The 17,099-nt window shown below is 47.3% G+C and overlaps 1 protein-coding gene across 3 annotated transcripts in view; it reads left to right on the forward strand.

Annotated features, from left to right (window-relative positions):
- The first annotated feature begins 15,278 nt into the window (after positions 1-15,278).
- The window catches only part of ECH1 (enoyl-CoA hydratase 1), a 144,234-nt gene continuing 142,413 nt past the window's right edge, over positions 15,279-17,099 (forward strand). Inside the window, exon 1 of one of the 3 annotated variants that reach the window (XM_085625010.1) lies at positions 15,279-15,424. Coding sequence is in view for 1 of the 3 variants with exons in the window: in XM_085625008.1 (XP_085481134.1) it covers positions 15,564-15,585 (22 nt within the window). In the remaining 2 variants the exon portion in view is untranslated. The other 2 variants (XM_085625008.1, XM_085625009.1) reach the window with 2 other exon arrangements.

Genomic DNA, 17,099 nt, shown 5'->3' on the forward strand with positions numbered 1-17,099 from the left:
TGCCGAGTACCCCTACCAAGCTGAAACGGAGTAGATGCCCGACCATTCACCACAACATTCGCTAGTGGCCCCTCGTACAGCAACCGAACCCAACTCACAAAACCGCGACCGAAACCAAACTTGGCCAGCACGGCCCATAAGTATACCCACTCCACCGTGTCAAAGGCCATCGTGGCATCAAGAGATGCCACAATAGCCGGTTCACGCAGCGTGCCCGCCCTGGCGATGACGCCATGAAGACGCCTAAGGTTTAATGCTGTGTTTCGGTGCGGGATGAAGCCAGATTGATCCGGGTGGACCAAATCGCCAAGCACCCTACTCAAACGGGTAGCCAGGAGTTTGGCCAGAATTTTCGGCTCAGCGTTGAGGAGTGAAATGGGCCGATAGGAGGCGCACCTATCTCGGGGTTTACCCTCTTTATGTATTACCACGATCGACGCCAGCCGCTGATCCAACGGAAGGATCCCATCCCCCCGCGCCTCCAAAAACATGGCGCGCAGGTGAGGGGCGACCCTATCCGGGAACAGTTTATACAGGTCGATCGGCAGTCCATTCGGTCCAGAGGCCTTACCCGAGTTTAACGCGCGAATCGCCCCCGCCACCTCGTCAACCGTTATGTCACCATCCAAATCATCCCTATCTATGTCAGAGAGGCAGGGCAACTCGATATCACGGAGGAGCTCAGACGAGTCCTCGGGCGGCCTGTCCGACACAGAGGAATAAACCCTACGAAAATACTCCGCGAAACACTTCACAATCCCCTCAGGTTCCACAATCGCCTCTCCCCACTCCCCCGTCAACTCTGGCACCACTCTATTGACCCGTTCTTTCCTGTCCAACCACGCCAGGAGTTTCCCTGCCTTATCACCAACGTCATACAGGCGGCCCTGTTGTTCCCTACTGAGGGTCTTAGCGGCGTTCGTAACCAGGTCCCTATACTCCGCCTGCTTCAAGCAAAGCTCATGCAGTGAGGACTCTGTAACCTCCTCCTCCATAGCCCCCTCAAGGGCCGCGATCTCCTCCTCCACTTGCCGCACCTCGCCATCCCTCCGATTCTTGGCAGCCACCACCAGGGAGAGGGCTTCCCCCCGAAGCACGGTCTTAAAGGCTTCCCACAGCGACACCGCCGAGTCCACGGTTCCCAGATTGTCCTTAAAGTAATTATCCACCTTCTTTACCAGGGCGCTGCGCATCTTGGGGTCTCGGAAATACCATGGGTTGATGGGGGCCACCCTCCCTCCTCCCTCCCGACCTAGATCCAGCCGGATCCACACTGGCGAGTGGTCAGAGATACCGCGTGCCATGTGCCTCGCCTCGGATATCAACGAGGCATGTGCGGCCAGAGTGAGCAGGTAATCAATCCTGGAGAGGCTACCATGCGCCCCGGAGTGAAACGTGTATTGACTCTGTGTGGGGTGCCGGAGCCTCCAGCAGTCTATCAGACCAAACGTATCCAGGAAGTCTGGAAGCCATTTCTGAGCCCCCCCTGTGTCCCTGGGCGGGTATCTATCCAACAGTCCGGAGCCCACAGCGTTGAAATCCCCTCCCACTACCAGCATTCCCCCCGGAAGAGTCAGCAAAGCCCTGCCCAATTCAGCAAGTGTGGAGGCCTGCAGGGCCGGCGGGACATAAACCGAAACCAAAACCAAAGTCCTTCCTTCCCACCGCCCCGCCACCGCCACAAACCTCCCCCTATCGTCAACAATGGTGGAGTCCACCTCAAAAGGCAACGATGCTCTAACAAGGATGCCCGCACCCCTGGACCCAGAAGAGAATCCCGAGTGTGCAATGAATTTATGCCCCTTCCTATTCAAGGCATAGCACATATTACCTATGAGATGCGTCTCCTGCAGCAGGACAACATCTGGCATTGAGCGTTTCAAAAATTGCAAAACAATCCCCCTCTTGATGCGATCCCCCAAACCATTAACATTCCAGCTTATAACACTTAAGCCCCTACCCCCCATCCTCAAACGGAAAGAGGTCCACCCCACACCCGAGGAGCCACCATGGAACAGCCCTGAGGATAATCATCATGCCTTGCAGAAATAAACCCCCCAACAACAAACTCAAAATCCCCAAAACTCCCCCCACCCTGCACCCCTGCTGCAGCTTACAAAGCCCCCCCAACTTGCAGTGTGCCTGTCGCCCTACAAAAACAAAAAATCTACAAAAAGTACCCTAAGGGAGGAAAAGAGCACCCCTCGTCCTCCCGCAACCCTCCACAGTTACTGCACTCTGTTCGAATCTTCAAGTATGGTCAAATCAAGTCAGGCCGGCTCTGAGATCTCAGCCCTGTCCATCCCGGCCACTGTCTCCATGCTCGGCTGTGTCATCCCCCGTCCGTCGCCGGGGCAAAGCGTCCAGCCATTCGTCGGCCATAACAGGAGAGTCAAAAAAGAATGTCCGATCTTCATGCACCACCCGTAGTCTGGCAGGGAAAAGCATGGCATACTTCAGATCCAGTTCCCGAAGTCTCCGCTTCACCCCCAGGAAGCTCTGTCTCTGTCTCTGCACCTGCTGGGTGAAGTCCGGATAAAAATTCACCGACGCATTCTGGAAGGGGACTGGGCCCGTCACCCTCGAAGCTTGCAGGATAGCGTCCCGATCTCGAAAATGAAAGAGCCGGGCGACAATCGGACGCGGTGGGGCACCCGCCTTAGGCCGCCCGCCCGGCACCCTATGGGCCCTTTCCACCGCAAAAAACTTTCCAAGGCCCTTAGGCTTCAGATGATTGAGGACCAAATCCTCCACAAGCAGGTCCGCCGAAGCCTCATCCGAGGACTCCGGGACCCCGATGACGCGCACATTGTTGCGCCTGGCCCGGCTCTCGATGTCCTCCAGCCGGCGGGCGGCGAGGTCACTCTCGGCCCTCAGGTTCCGAACCTCGGTCTGCAGATCCGCAACATCATCAGTGAGGCCCGTGGTCTTGTGGTCCAGGTTCTTAACGCGCTCGTTCGTCTTGCCCAGGTCCGAGCGGATCAGATTGACATCTACCAGGATGGCATCCACCTTATGCGCCAGGGCCTCGAACTGTTTCCCCATCGAGGTCTGCATCCCGTCGAGCGCGCCCATGACATCCTGTAGGGAGAGCTCCGGTGTCCCAGACGAGTCCTCCTTCTGGGCATCCGGCGCCTGGCTCGATCCACTCGGCGATGCTTTCAGGAGGGCGTAGTGGTCCATACTGTTGACTTGGGAATACGTTCCCCGCCTGGTGGACTTAGTCTTCAGCCGATCCCCTTCTGCTTTGCCCGACATAATGGACTCTGGGCAGTCCAGTGCAGTTAAGACTGTTCCCTCTCAGAGAGAGGGATAAGGAGTGAGCAGCCCGCCGAGCGTCCTTGGGGTAATAAAGCCACCCAGAGCTCTACAGTGTCCGGGCAGACAAAGGGAACGAAATCGAAAGTGAAAGTGCGAGGACCTCCGTCCGACAGTTCACACCTCGCCAGGCCGTTGTTGATCAACTAGGAGTCGGGCATCCTGCCAACTCTAGCCCCTGGCATCCCCGGGAGTTAGGCCGCAATCTTCCGCCAGTCGTAAGTCCGGTTCCCGATGGGCGATCCGACCGCGGGTAGCATCAATCGCCTCCCTGACAACTCAGCAACACGGTGCCATGCATACCATCAGGATTAGAGACAGGATAGTCGACGGAGGGCGCGAGGGTCTCGGGAGCTCTAAGCTCACGCGGCCATCTTGGTCAAGCGCTAGGCTCCTCCCTAGTTATACTTTTTAATAGCAGTGGTACCATGTATTTTATTATTATTATTTGTGAAGTAGACAAGAATAACTCACCACCTAATCAAGTACTCAAACTGCAGGCTGCTACAACGTTACAGTGCCAGTTAAACACCTTATAAGAGCAAGTTAAAATACAAAGACAAAAAATAAATCATAATTTAAATGAACACCTGGAGTGCAAGCAAAATAAATAGCCAATATGTAAAGTTAATACCAAAAATAGATTTTTTTTTAAACGCACTTTGAACCAGATGTGTCACAGAAGAGAAAGGAACTGCTTTTCAGGGTACGTGAACAATGTTGAGGATTACAAGCTGAGGGACACCCAATAGATGCTGTGAATATAAGCAAGTGGTCCTTAAAACTTCCACAAAGCTTATTTAGTTGTACCATGATTGAAAAAAATAAAGGCAACACATTTTGCTTCAAAATGAACTGCTTCAGGGCAAATCAATGGTCTATCTGAAAAAGTTCAATGAGTTGGCCCACTTAGTAGGATCATAGCACATCATTGTGTGGGTGTATATGTTATGTAAAAGGTCTCTCATGCAGTCAGTTCACATGTTAAGAATTAAAACATCATGGATGTAGGAACACCCATTGTGTGGTGTCGAGTGGAGGGGCATTGTGTAGAGGGAGTGGCGTTGTGTGGATTAGAGTAGCAATGAGTGGAGTGGAGTGGGGTGGCATTGTGTATTGTGGAGTGGACCAGAGTGGAGTGGCATTGTGGGGTGTGAACTGGGGTGGAGTGGCATTGAGTGAAGTGGCATTGAGTGGAGTGGAATGGCATGCCGTAAAGTGCTTCAACGTCTCGTCAGGGGTAGTAAGTGCTATATAATTACAATGACTACTGAGTGGAGAGGAGTGGCATTGTGTGGGGTGGTGTGGCATGTGTGGCTTGGAGTGGCATTATGTGGAGTAGAATTGTGCGGCATGAAGTGGAGTGGCATTGTGTGGCGTGAAGTGGAGTGACGGCATTGAGTGGAGAGGAGTGTAGTGAAGTAGCATTGAGTGGACTGGCATTGACTGGATTGGAGTGGAGTGGCATTGTGTGTAGTGAAGTGGAGTGGAATGGAGTGGCATTGTGTGGAGTGGAGTTGTATTGTGTGAAGTGGAGTGGCACTGTGTGGCATGAAGGAGAATGGAGTGGCATTGAGTGGAATGAAATTGAGTGGCATTGTGTGGATTAAAGTGGAGTGGCATTGTGTCCCATAGAGAGCAGTGTAGTGGAGTGATGTACAGTGGCACTGTGTGGTGTGGACTGGCATTGAGTAGAGAGAAGTGGCATTGTGTGGAGTTGAGAAGAGTGGAGTAGCACTGTGTGGAGTGGAGTGGCATTGTGTGGAGTGGAATGGGGTGGCGTGACGTGTGGAGTGGAGTAGAGTGACATTCTGTGGTTTATTTATAAATAAGTGCATTTTAGACTAGGAGGGGCTACTGGGTGAGGGAGCAACATATATTGTACTGGTTGGGAATAAAGGAGATAGAGCCGGGCAGTGTTGTGGAGCTACAAATGTTAAAAACATTTTCCAAACAGGAATAACAGGCATGCTTGATACTCAATCATGATAGAGAATGATATTGAGTAACAATCACCTTGTTGTGAGAAGAGCCAAACAGAATAGACTGACAGACGTTTAAACCAAAGACATCCCAGAGCTGAAAATAGAAGAGCCCTATAACGACTCTCTAGGACGTTGTGGTGGGGTTGTGTGTGCGGAAGAAGCAACATGGAGAAGGAGTGGCTTGGAGGTTGAGGAAGCACCACTGACAAGGGGGTTGGGAGAGACGAAGAAATAGTACCTCAATCACAGCGCAAGCAGCGGGCATACACTATTTAAGATTAATCAATCAGTGCTTGGTCCATGGTTCAAAGACAGAAAAGGAAGTGCTGCCTGGCACTTGCTGGCCAATTAGGAAGGAACAAAGAAGAATGACAATGATGCAAATGAATGGGTAGACTGCAAGATTGATCAGTTAGTGTACATAACCATTGTAGCCAGTATGAATCTAGCCTCCATTATAGTGTTTCCAACCTATAAGCACTTCCATCTTGTTGCCACTGAGTTTTAGAAAGTTATTGCTCATCCGTGCCTGAATCGAAGAAAAGCTAACCTAGAATTTTATCAGAGAGAAGGAACCACTTTTGTCTACTGGATCAGGATTTGGATATCAACACCACGTGAAACTGTTGAGAACCCAAATTAACTCATTAGTTGAGAAAGGGTTTGACGTGGATTTTTAATAATATGGGGGAATGAGAGGAGCCCTGGGGAGCACCTCATTGCATTGCTGAAATGGCCGATCTATAGGATGGTAAAACCGACCGATTATGTGCAACCTTGGAGAAGGGCAGAAAGTCGTTTTGTTACTAGACCTTGAATGCCAATTTTTCAAGGCAAAATAATAAGATACCATGATCTAATGTATTAAATCTGCGCATATGCCAAGTTACCCTAGCCATTCTGCGTTTACCTGGTCCATAATTTTTCTGATATTATCACCAAAAATGGTTAACCAGGTTTATGTTCCTCATCCTGGACAAAAATCCCTTTGGTAGCTGTCTAATGCTTAATGATTCTCCATATATTAGCAACAGCTCTTTCAATTACCTTCACAAGAAAAGTAGAAGTTTGATAGGAAAATAGGTTTTTGTTCCTGTACTATACAAAAGATAATTTTTAATAAATGTATCATTACACCACTTCTACATGCTGTCGTGATAGTACCATTTTCAAATGACAGGTTAATTTTGAAATAAATGAGGCAAAGAGAAGTGGCTGGTAGCTTAAGCACAGATGCTAGACAGATGTCACCAGTGACCCAGATTTACCTTTATGAAAAATGTCCGTGGCTTCTCGTACCAAGCATCAGTGGAAGCAATCTTGGCAATAATCAGATCCGATAGCCATCTGATGTTGTAGTACATTTTTGGAACTTTAGAGGTAACGAAAGTTCCCAGCGAATTGCAGAATCTTTGTGGGAGTTGATGTACTGTTTCTTCCAGGCAGCTGCGGGAATTTGTTTACCACTGACTATAATTGTTAATCTGAGTTTTGAACAGTGGTGTCTCCAGACGGGATTTTTAGGGCCGATACACAAAATGCCACAGATAAAACTGGCAGGAATATATTTATTTATATAACATAAGCATAGACTTAGCGAACCATTTAGATGTCTAATTCTTTTAGTTTGCGTTTCTGCATGTCCCTCTATACCTATAGCGGACAGATGGAATGGGGGGTTAACAACTTGACCAGTCGGACAACACATGATTTTAAACATTCCTTACATGTACAAACCCATAGAGGGAAAACACGTTTTTTAGGTCGAGCCTGGGCAGAGCATGCGCTGCTCTGCGAGGCATGCTGTATTTGAGCATGGACTTGAAGCCCCGCCCACTTGCAGCCCATATTTTTTATTAGCTTGTGTCATTGTCCTCAGTAAATGCTGGCTTCTGATTCGTTAACAGGCTTGTTAGTCCCTCCTTATTACCACCTTGTCTTCATTAGAACCTCTCATGAGGACTGGCCCTTTTACTTTTGTTGTTACACGGTATGTCTTATTTAGTCTGTAAGCACTATTTTCTTTAATGAGTTTCTCCTACTGCCGGTACGACACGCTTTCCTGAAACATTCAGTGTGCTATGTGTGCTTTCACTTTCCAAGCAGTTCGGGGCAATGGCGGCCGCTTCTTTGAAGTGAAATAGGTTTAATTTACAAACATTTGAGCTATTGGCAATGTAAATGACAATGCCTTTTATTTATATGTTAATTATCAAAACATAAATAAAAGGCAATGTCATTTACAATGCCAATAGCTTACACTCTCGCAAATGCGAGACCTATTGCATTGCAAATGCTTGTTTAACTGTTGATGGAGGTTATTGCAGCAAATAAAAATACCAATGTGATCCACGAGATGGCAGCAATAGCATTATAATATGTCATTACATCCAGATGCAGTTTTTCTAGAGAACCCTTGTTTCGAGCAATGGAGGAAGCGGTCTCGAGCGGACATCAAAAGGCAATTTCTTTAGACCAATAAAGTGAAAGCACGTCTTTAAATTGTGTGTGTTTTCAGTCATTTTTCTTTATTTACGTTTGCAACAATTAAGTTAGTTTGTTGTCATTTGGTTAACATTTCTTTTAGTTCTTATTTTTAATCTGATTTCTGCTACTTCTTTTCTGGAACATCACTGACACAAGCACCGCGATGCCGAAGCCCAACTAGTGGTCTGGGCCTGTAGTCACATGTTTTTTGAAAGACACTGATGGCTTATTTATGAGAGCCATACTTCACTTTTGAAACACATAAAGTGGTACATGCGTGACGCAGGGCTCTCATATTTATGAAGCCTCGCAAAGCCACCCTTCGTGGCTTAGAGTGGCCTTATAAAGCATGAGTAAGTTGATACAGCACAAATCGCTGCGTCACCTTACTCGGCGCCCGGGAGGCGTTCCATGGGCGGTGCAGTGGGTTTTTCCACACAACACCCATGGAATTTGACGCTGAGTCAGATTTATAAAGTGATGTAATCCTGGGGAAGTGCCAGATCCGTACGCCTCCCGAGGTGAGGTGTAACGAGAAGAAATATGTTAATTTTAGCTTTTAGTATTATCTACTTGAGCCTCTGTAAGCCTTTGGGGATTCACTGGACTACACCTTACTTTGGTATAGTATATACAGAGCCAGCTTCCTACAATGTGTTAGCTTAACAAAAGGCAGTGCTCACTCATGCCTCAAGGCACTGTGCCAGCAGAAGAGAGTCTTAAGCACGGTCTCCCCCAAGGGTATGTGCCTCTGAATCAGTGGTCTTTATGTAAAACAGGAGAGAGATCTGTACACCCATTTAACGGCTAAACTGCACAATCAAACTAGAAAACCTAGGGTCAATCATTCCTGATTAAGAAACTATCACTTTTAATAAATACCTCACAATGGAGTGATATAATCTGATGTACTCAAGTGAAACACTTCCTCATGTTAAAGACATATATATTTTTTATTTTTGAATAGAATTTATTATATTGTTACATGATTTCTTTTGCACAAATTAATTACCAAACATGTGTAGGAAGCTGGCTCTGTATATACTATACCAAAGTGAGGTATAGTGTGCAGAGTCCAGTGACACCCTAAAGGTAGGCAGAGGTAAAGTTAGATAGCACCTTACTCTCTATTTGTGGTAGTGTGGTCGAGCAGTAAGGCAGTATCAGAGGACATTTGTTGTACACACTCAGTCAGCAAATTAATTCACACACTCAAAGACTGAACTTCAGACCAATTGTTTTTGTATGAAAATATTCTTTTAGTTACTTTATTTTCTAGAACCAAGCAAGCCTGGCACAGGTAAGCAATAAATACTTTACAGTAGTAATGCAGTTTGTAAACAGTTTGAATTGCAATTGTAAATGTACTTTGGTTTGACTTACAGTATTGTTTCTGAGAAATGCAATGCTTAGTAAATACTGTACATATACTTTGTATAGGGCTTTCAATAAAATGACAGGTAAGTTACTTTTGAGATTACTTTTCTTACTCCGAGTAGTATACATGGATACTACTCTGGGACATTACCTGTAAACAGATAAGTAAAATCGTTTTTGCTAGTTAGTGCAATTTTAAAGAATTTCTTTAGGTTTTCAAACTCCACGCTTCGAAACTTTTCCAAGAAAAAGAGTCAATGTTATCCTATGGAGGAAATTAGTGTTATCGGTTTTGAGGTAAGTGTTTGGTAGTGGGAGTTGAGGTTCTGGGGGTAGACTCAGGAGTCCCCAGGGTCAAGTATGCACTCTAGTTACACCCTCAGCTGCACTAGGGCGGCCGGGTGCAGAGTACTGAGGCCCAATGTTAACCAATAGGGGAAATAAGGCCTTCAGTTGGTGGCTGCTTGGAAGCAGGCCACTTGGTTGTGGGACTGTAGCTCCTGGACTTTAGCTCAGAGCAAATGGGGAAACAAAGTAGCACCAAAGGTGCACCCTCAGCGGCACTAGGGCGGCCGGGTGCAGGTTGTTGTTTCAACGTCGGGCGCCCTGTTGTTTTCAATGAGGAACCTCCGGTTTGCAAAGGCACCGCAGGCTTGGGGACGAAGGTGTCCGGGTGCGACCACTACTTCGAGAGGTAAGTTGGGAAGTTCGGGGTTGGTTAGGCACCGTCGGTTTGGGTACACAAGGCCGTGAGGCGTCGGGTGCAGGGGTGTCTTTTGGGGTCGGATCTTCTTACCAGCTCCTGGTCGCGGTTGGGGGGACTTTCTGGATTTAGGATGTAGGCGTTGGCTGGAGGCTTGAGGCAGGCCAGGGGTTGCCGGATTTCGTCTCAGGATCTCCGGGGGGGCCTCCTCGTGGTGTTTGCCCACTCGAGCTCCGGCCGTGGACGGCGGGTGCAGAGTGGGGCGGATTTGCAGTGTCCGGCCGGAGCTAGAGGTTGCAAATGAACAAATCCGGTGTTCAAAGGAGACAAAGTCTTTGTTCTTGAATGCAGGCAGGTCCTCTGGTTTTCGAGGTTGCTGGTTGCAGGACACAACAGGATTTCGTAGGAGCAGGTTCGAGGGAGAGACAGGCTGGTAGGGCTGGAGCCAAGTCAGTGGGCATCTTCCTCTTGTGAGCTGCTGCACGGCTGTTCGGTACTTCTTCTTCTTCTTCTTGTAGTTTATTCTTGTCTGAGGAAGCAAGGTTCATGGGTGCCCCTAAATACTAGATTTAGGGATGTTACAGGTAGGTAAAAGGCAAGGACCATTGGGGTCCATTCCCTGGGGTGGGTACACCCCCTATTATGCCACCCTCCAGTGGGAGGGGGGTATGAGCCCGTCCCTGGTTGGCTGAGTCCCCCCATCTGCAAGATGGCAGGGACTGGGAGTTTTGCTTCACCTCGCCTCCCCCACCTGAGGAGTGGAGTTGGCAGGGGTGGGCACACCTCTCTTCCTCACTTGTTTTTCCCGCCGGTTCTCCCGCCCAAAGTGGGGGTCAGAACCAGTGGGGACCATTTTCTGAAAGCAGCAAGTGGCCTGGGGAAGCTCACAAAGGTGGCAAGCCTTTGAAGCTTCCCCTTCGTGAACCCTGCCCATGCCGGGGGAGGAGGCTTGGTACCTCGTTCCAGGATGTGCATTGTTTCAGGCCCCAGAGAGCAGCAGGCTCTCGACTCAGGGGTCCAGAAACATGTCTGGTGGTGGCAGCTGAAAGCAGCCACTCAGCCTGGACACTAGTGTTAGGTTAGTTTTCAGGGGGCATCTCTAAGAGGCCCTCTGTGTGCATTTTTCATTAAATCCCACATTGGCATCAATGTGGGTTTAATGTACTGAGAAGTTTGATACCAAACTTCTCAGTTTTCAGTGTAGCCATTATGGTGCTGTGGAGTTCGTAATGACAAACTCCCAGCACCATATACTCTTAATGGCAGCACTGCACTTACAATGTCTAAGAATGGACACTGTAGGAGTACAGGGCTCATGCACCTGTACCCTCACCACTGGTATAGTGCACCCAGCTAGAGGGGTGACTGATCTATGCCAGGGCAGTTGGTTGTAGGCATGGCACACAGAGGTGTGTGCCATGTTGACTCTTTACTTTGTTCTGCACCAAAAGACGCAGCCTGCAAAGGCAGTTTGTGGGTGTGTAGAGGTACAGGGCCTCTAAGGGTGGCACAATAAGTGCTGCAGCCCTTAGAGGTCTTCCCTGGTCACAGTGTCCTGGGTACCTGTGGTATCATTTACCAGGGGCTGACCTGTGGCCAGAGATGCCAATTGGGTTAGTTTTGGGGAAAGAACACTGGCCCTGGGAACCTGATTGGCAGGGACCCAGGGCATATCAAGTGAAAGTTTATCAGTAGTCGGGCAAAAAGTGTGGGGGGTGTTACTGCAACAGAAACCCACTTTCCTGCAACATTTTCTTGGCTCAGCTTGTGCATGGGCTGTGCGAGACCCATGGCTTGGGTTCTCTCTGTTATTTTGCCATGTAATCTAGAAAAACACTACAAACTACCCCAATCCAGACAGACTCACTCTACCAAAATACACCCCACTACATTCTACACCATTCTACCCCACTCCAGACTAACAAAACCAAAACCACCACCTGCAAACAACACAAAGACACGACCTGTTTACTTTGCCAATGCGTGTTTTCCCCCCTGCTGTTGTATATAGAGTACTCGATTCGAAGGTATTGGAGGGCTTTACATGAACATCAGTTACATTTCACAATGACACATTCACGGTGTATAGCAATACAGTTAGGTCTTTAAGTGGGCCGGGTCTCACTGGTGCTGAGTACCGGCAGTTTTTTTTAAAGGGGGGCTCTAAACGGGTCTCTATCGGGCTCTGTTTTGTGACCTGGCACATGTGGTCCGTTTTTTTCCATACTGCAGTGACAGAAGGCACATCGATGTGCGCGTGCTCACACTGCTCACTTCTCACTAGTGGAGAAATTACGGCATGACATCATGGCGGGTGAGCATTGTAGGGGAAGGGAAATCCTTTAAAGAGAGTCATTTTCTCTTTGGATTTCCCTTCTCTTTTTGAAACTCAGTAGCAGCAACATCGTTGCGGTGTCACAAGGGCTTTAAGCCATAGTTGCTGCTTATTTATAGGGTGACCAGATTTTCAAAGCTAACAATTATTGGCATAGCCAATAGATCTTGCCTTTGGGACCTTATAAGTGCTTAGCCAGAGGTTTTGGCTTGGCCTTTGTTTTTAAGCTATGTAGTAGAGCAGTGTGGCTGCTGTGCAGCATGTTGAAAAGTTATAATAAACAAGAATGGCCACATTCCTAGAGGAGCAACAAAGATCAACCGACGTAGAAAGGAGAGCAGGTCAGAGCAGAGACGGTGAAGGGGACACAGAAAGGCAGGTACGGGACAGTGAGAGAGCAAGTGTGACAGTCAGCCACACAGAAAGTGGGGCCACGGGAGAGATGTAGAGAAAGGAGATTCTCGCAGAGTCACGTGGAGTGAGGCGCTTCACCCTTGGGATGTCATCAGCCAACCCAGTGTGTTCTGGGAATTGTAGTCATAGCGGCTGCCATTGCTGACTGCGTAGTACCAGTGTGAGCGATCTAATGATTCGCGTCAGAAAAGCCCAGGGCTGGAGAGAGGGAGACAATTTCGTAGTACAGTGAGTGGGGGTCTGGGGCGCACTGGGTGATGCTGAGTTTGGAGACAGGAAAAATACGGGTGCGGTATGGAGACAGCAGTACTTTGGGGACAGACGTGGTGCCCTCGCTCTCCGAAGCTCCTTTCATGCTGGTCTCTGGATAGCAGTAGCTGCGATTGCATCTAACGGGCTGGACTTCAGAGAGAAAATGCTTTTACCTAAACAATTAAAATAACCCACAGGGAAAGAGGAATGTTCCTTCTGACGTGCAGTTAATCTTCACCATGAACAGATGGCTGTATCCATCTCGCAATTGAAGTGGAAATCTGTAGAAATCCCAAAACGTGTGTGCATCACCGAAACAAGCGAGGCTTGCACATTCTAGCTTATTGACAGGAAACTTGTTGAAATAAATTCCCTGTCACGTCCTGACAAGGAAGCGAAACGGGGAACTATCAGAAGACAGGCAGAATACCACAAGCTGTGCCTGCCAGTGTCACGTTTCAAAAGAGGTGGCAACCTCTCCATCTGCTGCCTGCCTGGTGCGGAAAAACTCAATAAACAACCGGCAGTAGTGCAGCAAGGGCAGGCTAACGGAAACAGCTGAGCTTGTCACCGAAATCAAAGGATTAATTTCCAGGTAGCCGCCTCTTCATATCCAGCTGCCTAGTGCCAGACAGCAATGCCAGGGAAATGCTCCAGCCGCAAAATTTCGCTGCCAAACACCCCCACTTGAAGACTATAAATCTGCTGTCAGGGTGCATGTGGCTATACAATTGTTGGAAGGAGAACTACAGAACAGGCAGTCAGCGAACCTTAAGTAATTATCTCCAGCCCCGCATATACCAGATCAAAACTCGCCAGCCGTGCCAATAAATGGTAAAGCTGAGTACAGTACCTTTAATCTAGTGATTATTTCCTGTAGTCCAATCACGAACTAGGCTAGCGTTACCAGCATAGAGTGGAGAACACAGAAGGGGGGGGAGACAGCATATGCACCCTTTCGCAAACCAAATAGTCACCATTGTTGAAACAAGCAGCGACGGGCTGGATGGGGTGGGGGGGCGGCACTGCATGGGGAGATTAAGTAAATTGTTAGCAGCGACGGGCGCTGACCTAAAAAAAGACAATACAATGAACCGTAATCCCAGCACGATATTGTTTATTATACTTACAATAAGAAGATGCATGCATACATACAATAAGAGCGTTGTAGAAATCTCAAGCAATGATTTTAGATTTGTCTGCAAATATATTCAGTTCACAGATAATGTAGACCTTTTGTTAATTAATGTAAGACATCTAAGACCGCAGCTACACACCTGCATTTTCCTGGGTGAATGGAACATTCCATTTGTGTTTTCTGTCGGATAAGTCACAAAAGAGTGCACTGCGCAGGCATGGAAACAGAAGGTAATAAAGAATGCAGACAGCAGCTGCAGGGGCAGCTCGAGGTGTTTATTTATAGTTTGTAAACAGTACTCTGGAGCCCGTTTACTGCAAAGTTATCCAAGAGCAGTGGCAGATATTGCGATGCAATGCTAAGCATTTATTGAAAGCAGATGAGGACCAAGGTTCACTTGTTGCCCTTTTCTCTGACGCGCTGTGACACCTTAGACCGAGCTGGTGACCCCGGATGAGGTGACCATCTTGTAAAAACATATTAGAATTATTTAATGGGGAGAGAGAGCGAGAGAGGGGGGGAGAGAGAGCGAGAGAGGGGGGGAGAGAGAGAGAGAGAGAGAGAGAGAGCGGAAGAGACAGAGAGAAAGAGAGAGAGAAATAGCGAGAGGAGAGAGAGAGCGCGAGAGAGAGAGAGCCCGGGAGTGCTGCGTGTGTGCGCGCGCAGTCTGCTCATTTACAAGCACTGCACTCATGCTTGTGGCGCGCCGCTGCGCGCTCCCGCAAGGTGGATGCCACCACAAGCACGAGTGTGTGCTTGAAAATGACCAGAGTGACGGCTAAAGGTCCTCCTAAGCAGCGCATGCGTGTTACGTATGCGAGACCTAAAAACCGAGACATTTCCCAAAAATATAAGAAGGACTACAATTTTACTTCAGCTCAGGGCACAGAATGACAGTGCTCCTTAGCAGAGAATCACTGAGGAAGCAGTAAGAACATAAATAAAATTCATTTTTTAAATCCATTTGCATACCTGTTAATTAAAAAAAAATCTTATATCAGCTGCTAACTATCCCTACTTTGCAAATATAAAAAGATACCTACTTATTTATCGTATGCAACTAACAACCATTGGCGAAGCAAATAGTCCTGACTTCTTGAAGGTATGATATTACTTGTATCATATATCTAGATGCAATGACAGAAACAGCAAGTTGGGCAACACACTGAGCTAAGCACAGATTTTTAGTTTAGGTGTTTTTAAGCCACGCCCTTAAATACATTGGCCGCGCCCCTTTGAAAGACCCCCCCCCCCCCGTTTTTTCATCCCACTTAAAGCCCTGAACATAGTTAAACATTGGCTGTGTAATATCGCACAAAAGACCCCAGTTATGCTCGAAACAAAGCATAGGACGAATCTGCCCCTGTATAAACGATGATAATACTGTTGTTCATCAAAAAGTGAGGGTTCCGAAGGTATGTATGCGGCAATACGCCCATCCCAAGATGGCGGTCGATTTAACCTTTCCTAAAGTTCTAGCGAAGTGACATGCAATTGGGCTGCAACAGTGGGGCAAAGGTCGGGACAGTGAAGTGACAGCCGCAGAAGATATCAATGGCGCAGCTCATCCGGAGAAGTGAGTGAACGGGAAAGGAGCGTAGAGTGGTGTGTGTGCGAGAAATACCACAGGCTGTTTTCGTTACAACCAGTCACCCAAGTCCCCAACACCGGCCCCGCTAACGCACCCCGAACTAAAAAAGCATTATCAACTGTGTAAGCCAATCGACAGCAGACCATCTTTAACAGCCAAAACACCTAGTCAGACAACCCCCCCTCCCTATATCCATCGATATTACGCAGGCAATTCTACGTGCTCCTTTCATTGTGTCCTCAGCTGTACCGTTCAACATTTCGAGTCACCAAGCAGGGTGAGAGAGTGATTTTAAGTCTACGAAAATCAATTTAGCGGAACCTTATTTTTGTGGTTTGCTAGTTATAAGTTAAACCGGTTATTACCTTCAACAACATTTCATGTTGTCTATGGGAGCTGGGCGGCATTCGGGCACTTTGTCACTTTACATGTATAATCCGCTCAGAAAACCTATGCAAATTGAGCATCGATTATTTTGTAATGAATTCTTTACTAATTTGCTGCTTATTTCCACAGTCTTAATGCAACCTGACTAATTTCCTTTTACCAAGTTGGTAGTTGCTTGTTTTTTTTAATGAAGTAAAGGATCTGTTTATGTACAAGGTCACTTTATTAGAATGAGTTGTTGCAGTAAAACATTCTACTAACTCAATTGGTATTTGTGCATCACCTTTGCACTTCGATTATAAATTCGCTCGATTTTAACACTTACTAATCACGTGCAGTTCTTAACGCATTTCGAATGCTGACGGTTTAAGTCTGCTCTGTTTTAATATGTTTATAAGATTTTTATTTTAGCATTTTGGATGTTGCTTATGAATTAGTATTTGTATATAAAACAGATCTTCATAGTTTCTTCGTTTGTTTAATGTAATGGTTTTAATTAACCATAATACATTTGATTGACTCCAAGGAAGGAGAATCTCCCACATGAGTAAGTTGAGAGAGATGCATCAGTATTTGGAGGTCTTCGGTCTGTCTTCAGCACACTCCAGATAACGCCCATCAAAATGACAATTCTCCTTTTCAATTGTATTGCTATCAGTTTTCTTCTAGCCCTCACATTAATATCGAAATTATCAGTCTTTCCCAGTTACAGTACTGAAAGTTGAGGCTTATCCTCCCTTGGCATTTGTCTAGCATGTATAATGCTTTTTTTTTTTTTAATGGAGCTCCTTCCTTTCCCTTGTGAAGGAAGCTCTCACCATAATCACATACTGTTTTTAGTTTGAAGCCTAACAAACAGCACAGCTATCTGTTTTTTTAGGTCGAGCCTTGAGGCAGCGCACATATGCTGCTCTGCGAGGCATGCTGTAATCCCTCTTTAGGCTTTTAGACACGCCCATGCTTTCCATTAGTTATTTTGTGTGACCTCTTAAAATACTGGCTTTTCATTGGTTGAATTTGTCCCTCCTTTGTGTGCTTGGTTCCCTCCCATGGCGACTGGCCCTCTTACGTGTGCTCATTCTTTCCTGGCGCTCTATGCCGGTTTCGGCGCA

The sequence above is a fragment of the Triturus cristatus genome, chromosome 9 (genome assembly GCF_964204655.1).
Source record: "Triturus cristatus chromosome 9, aTriCri1.1, whole genome shotgun sequence".
Lineage (NCBI taxonomy): Eukaryota > Metazoa > Chordata > Amphibia > Caudata > Salamandridae > Triturus > Triturus cristatus.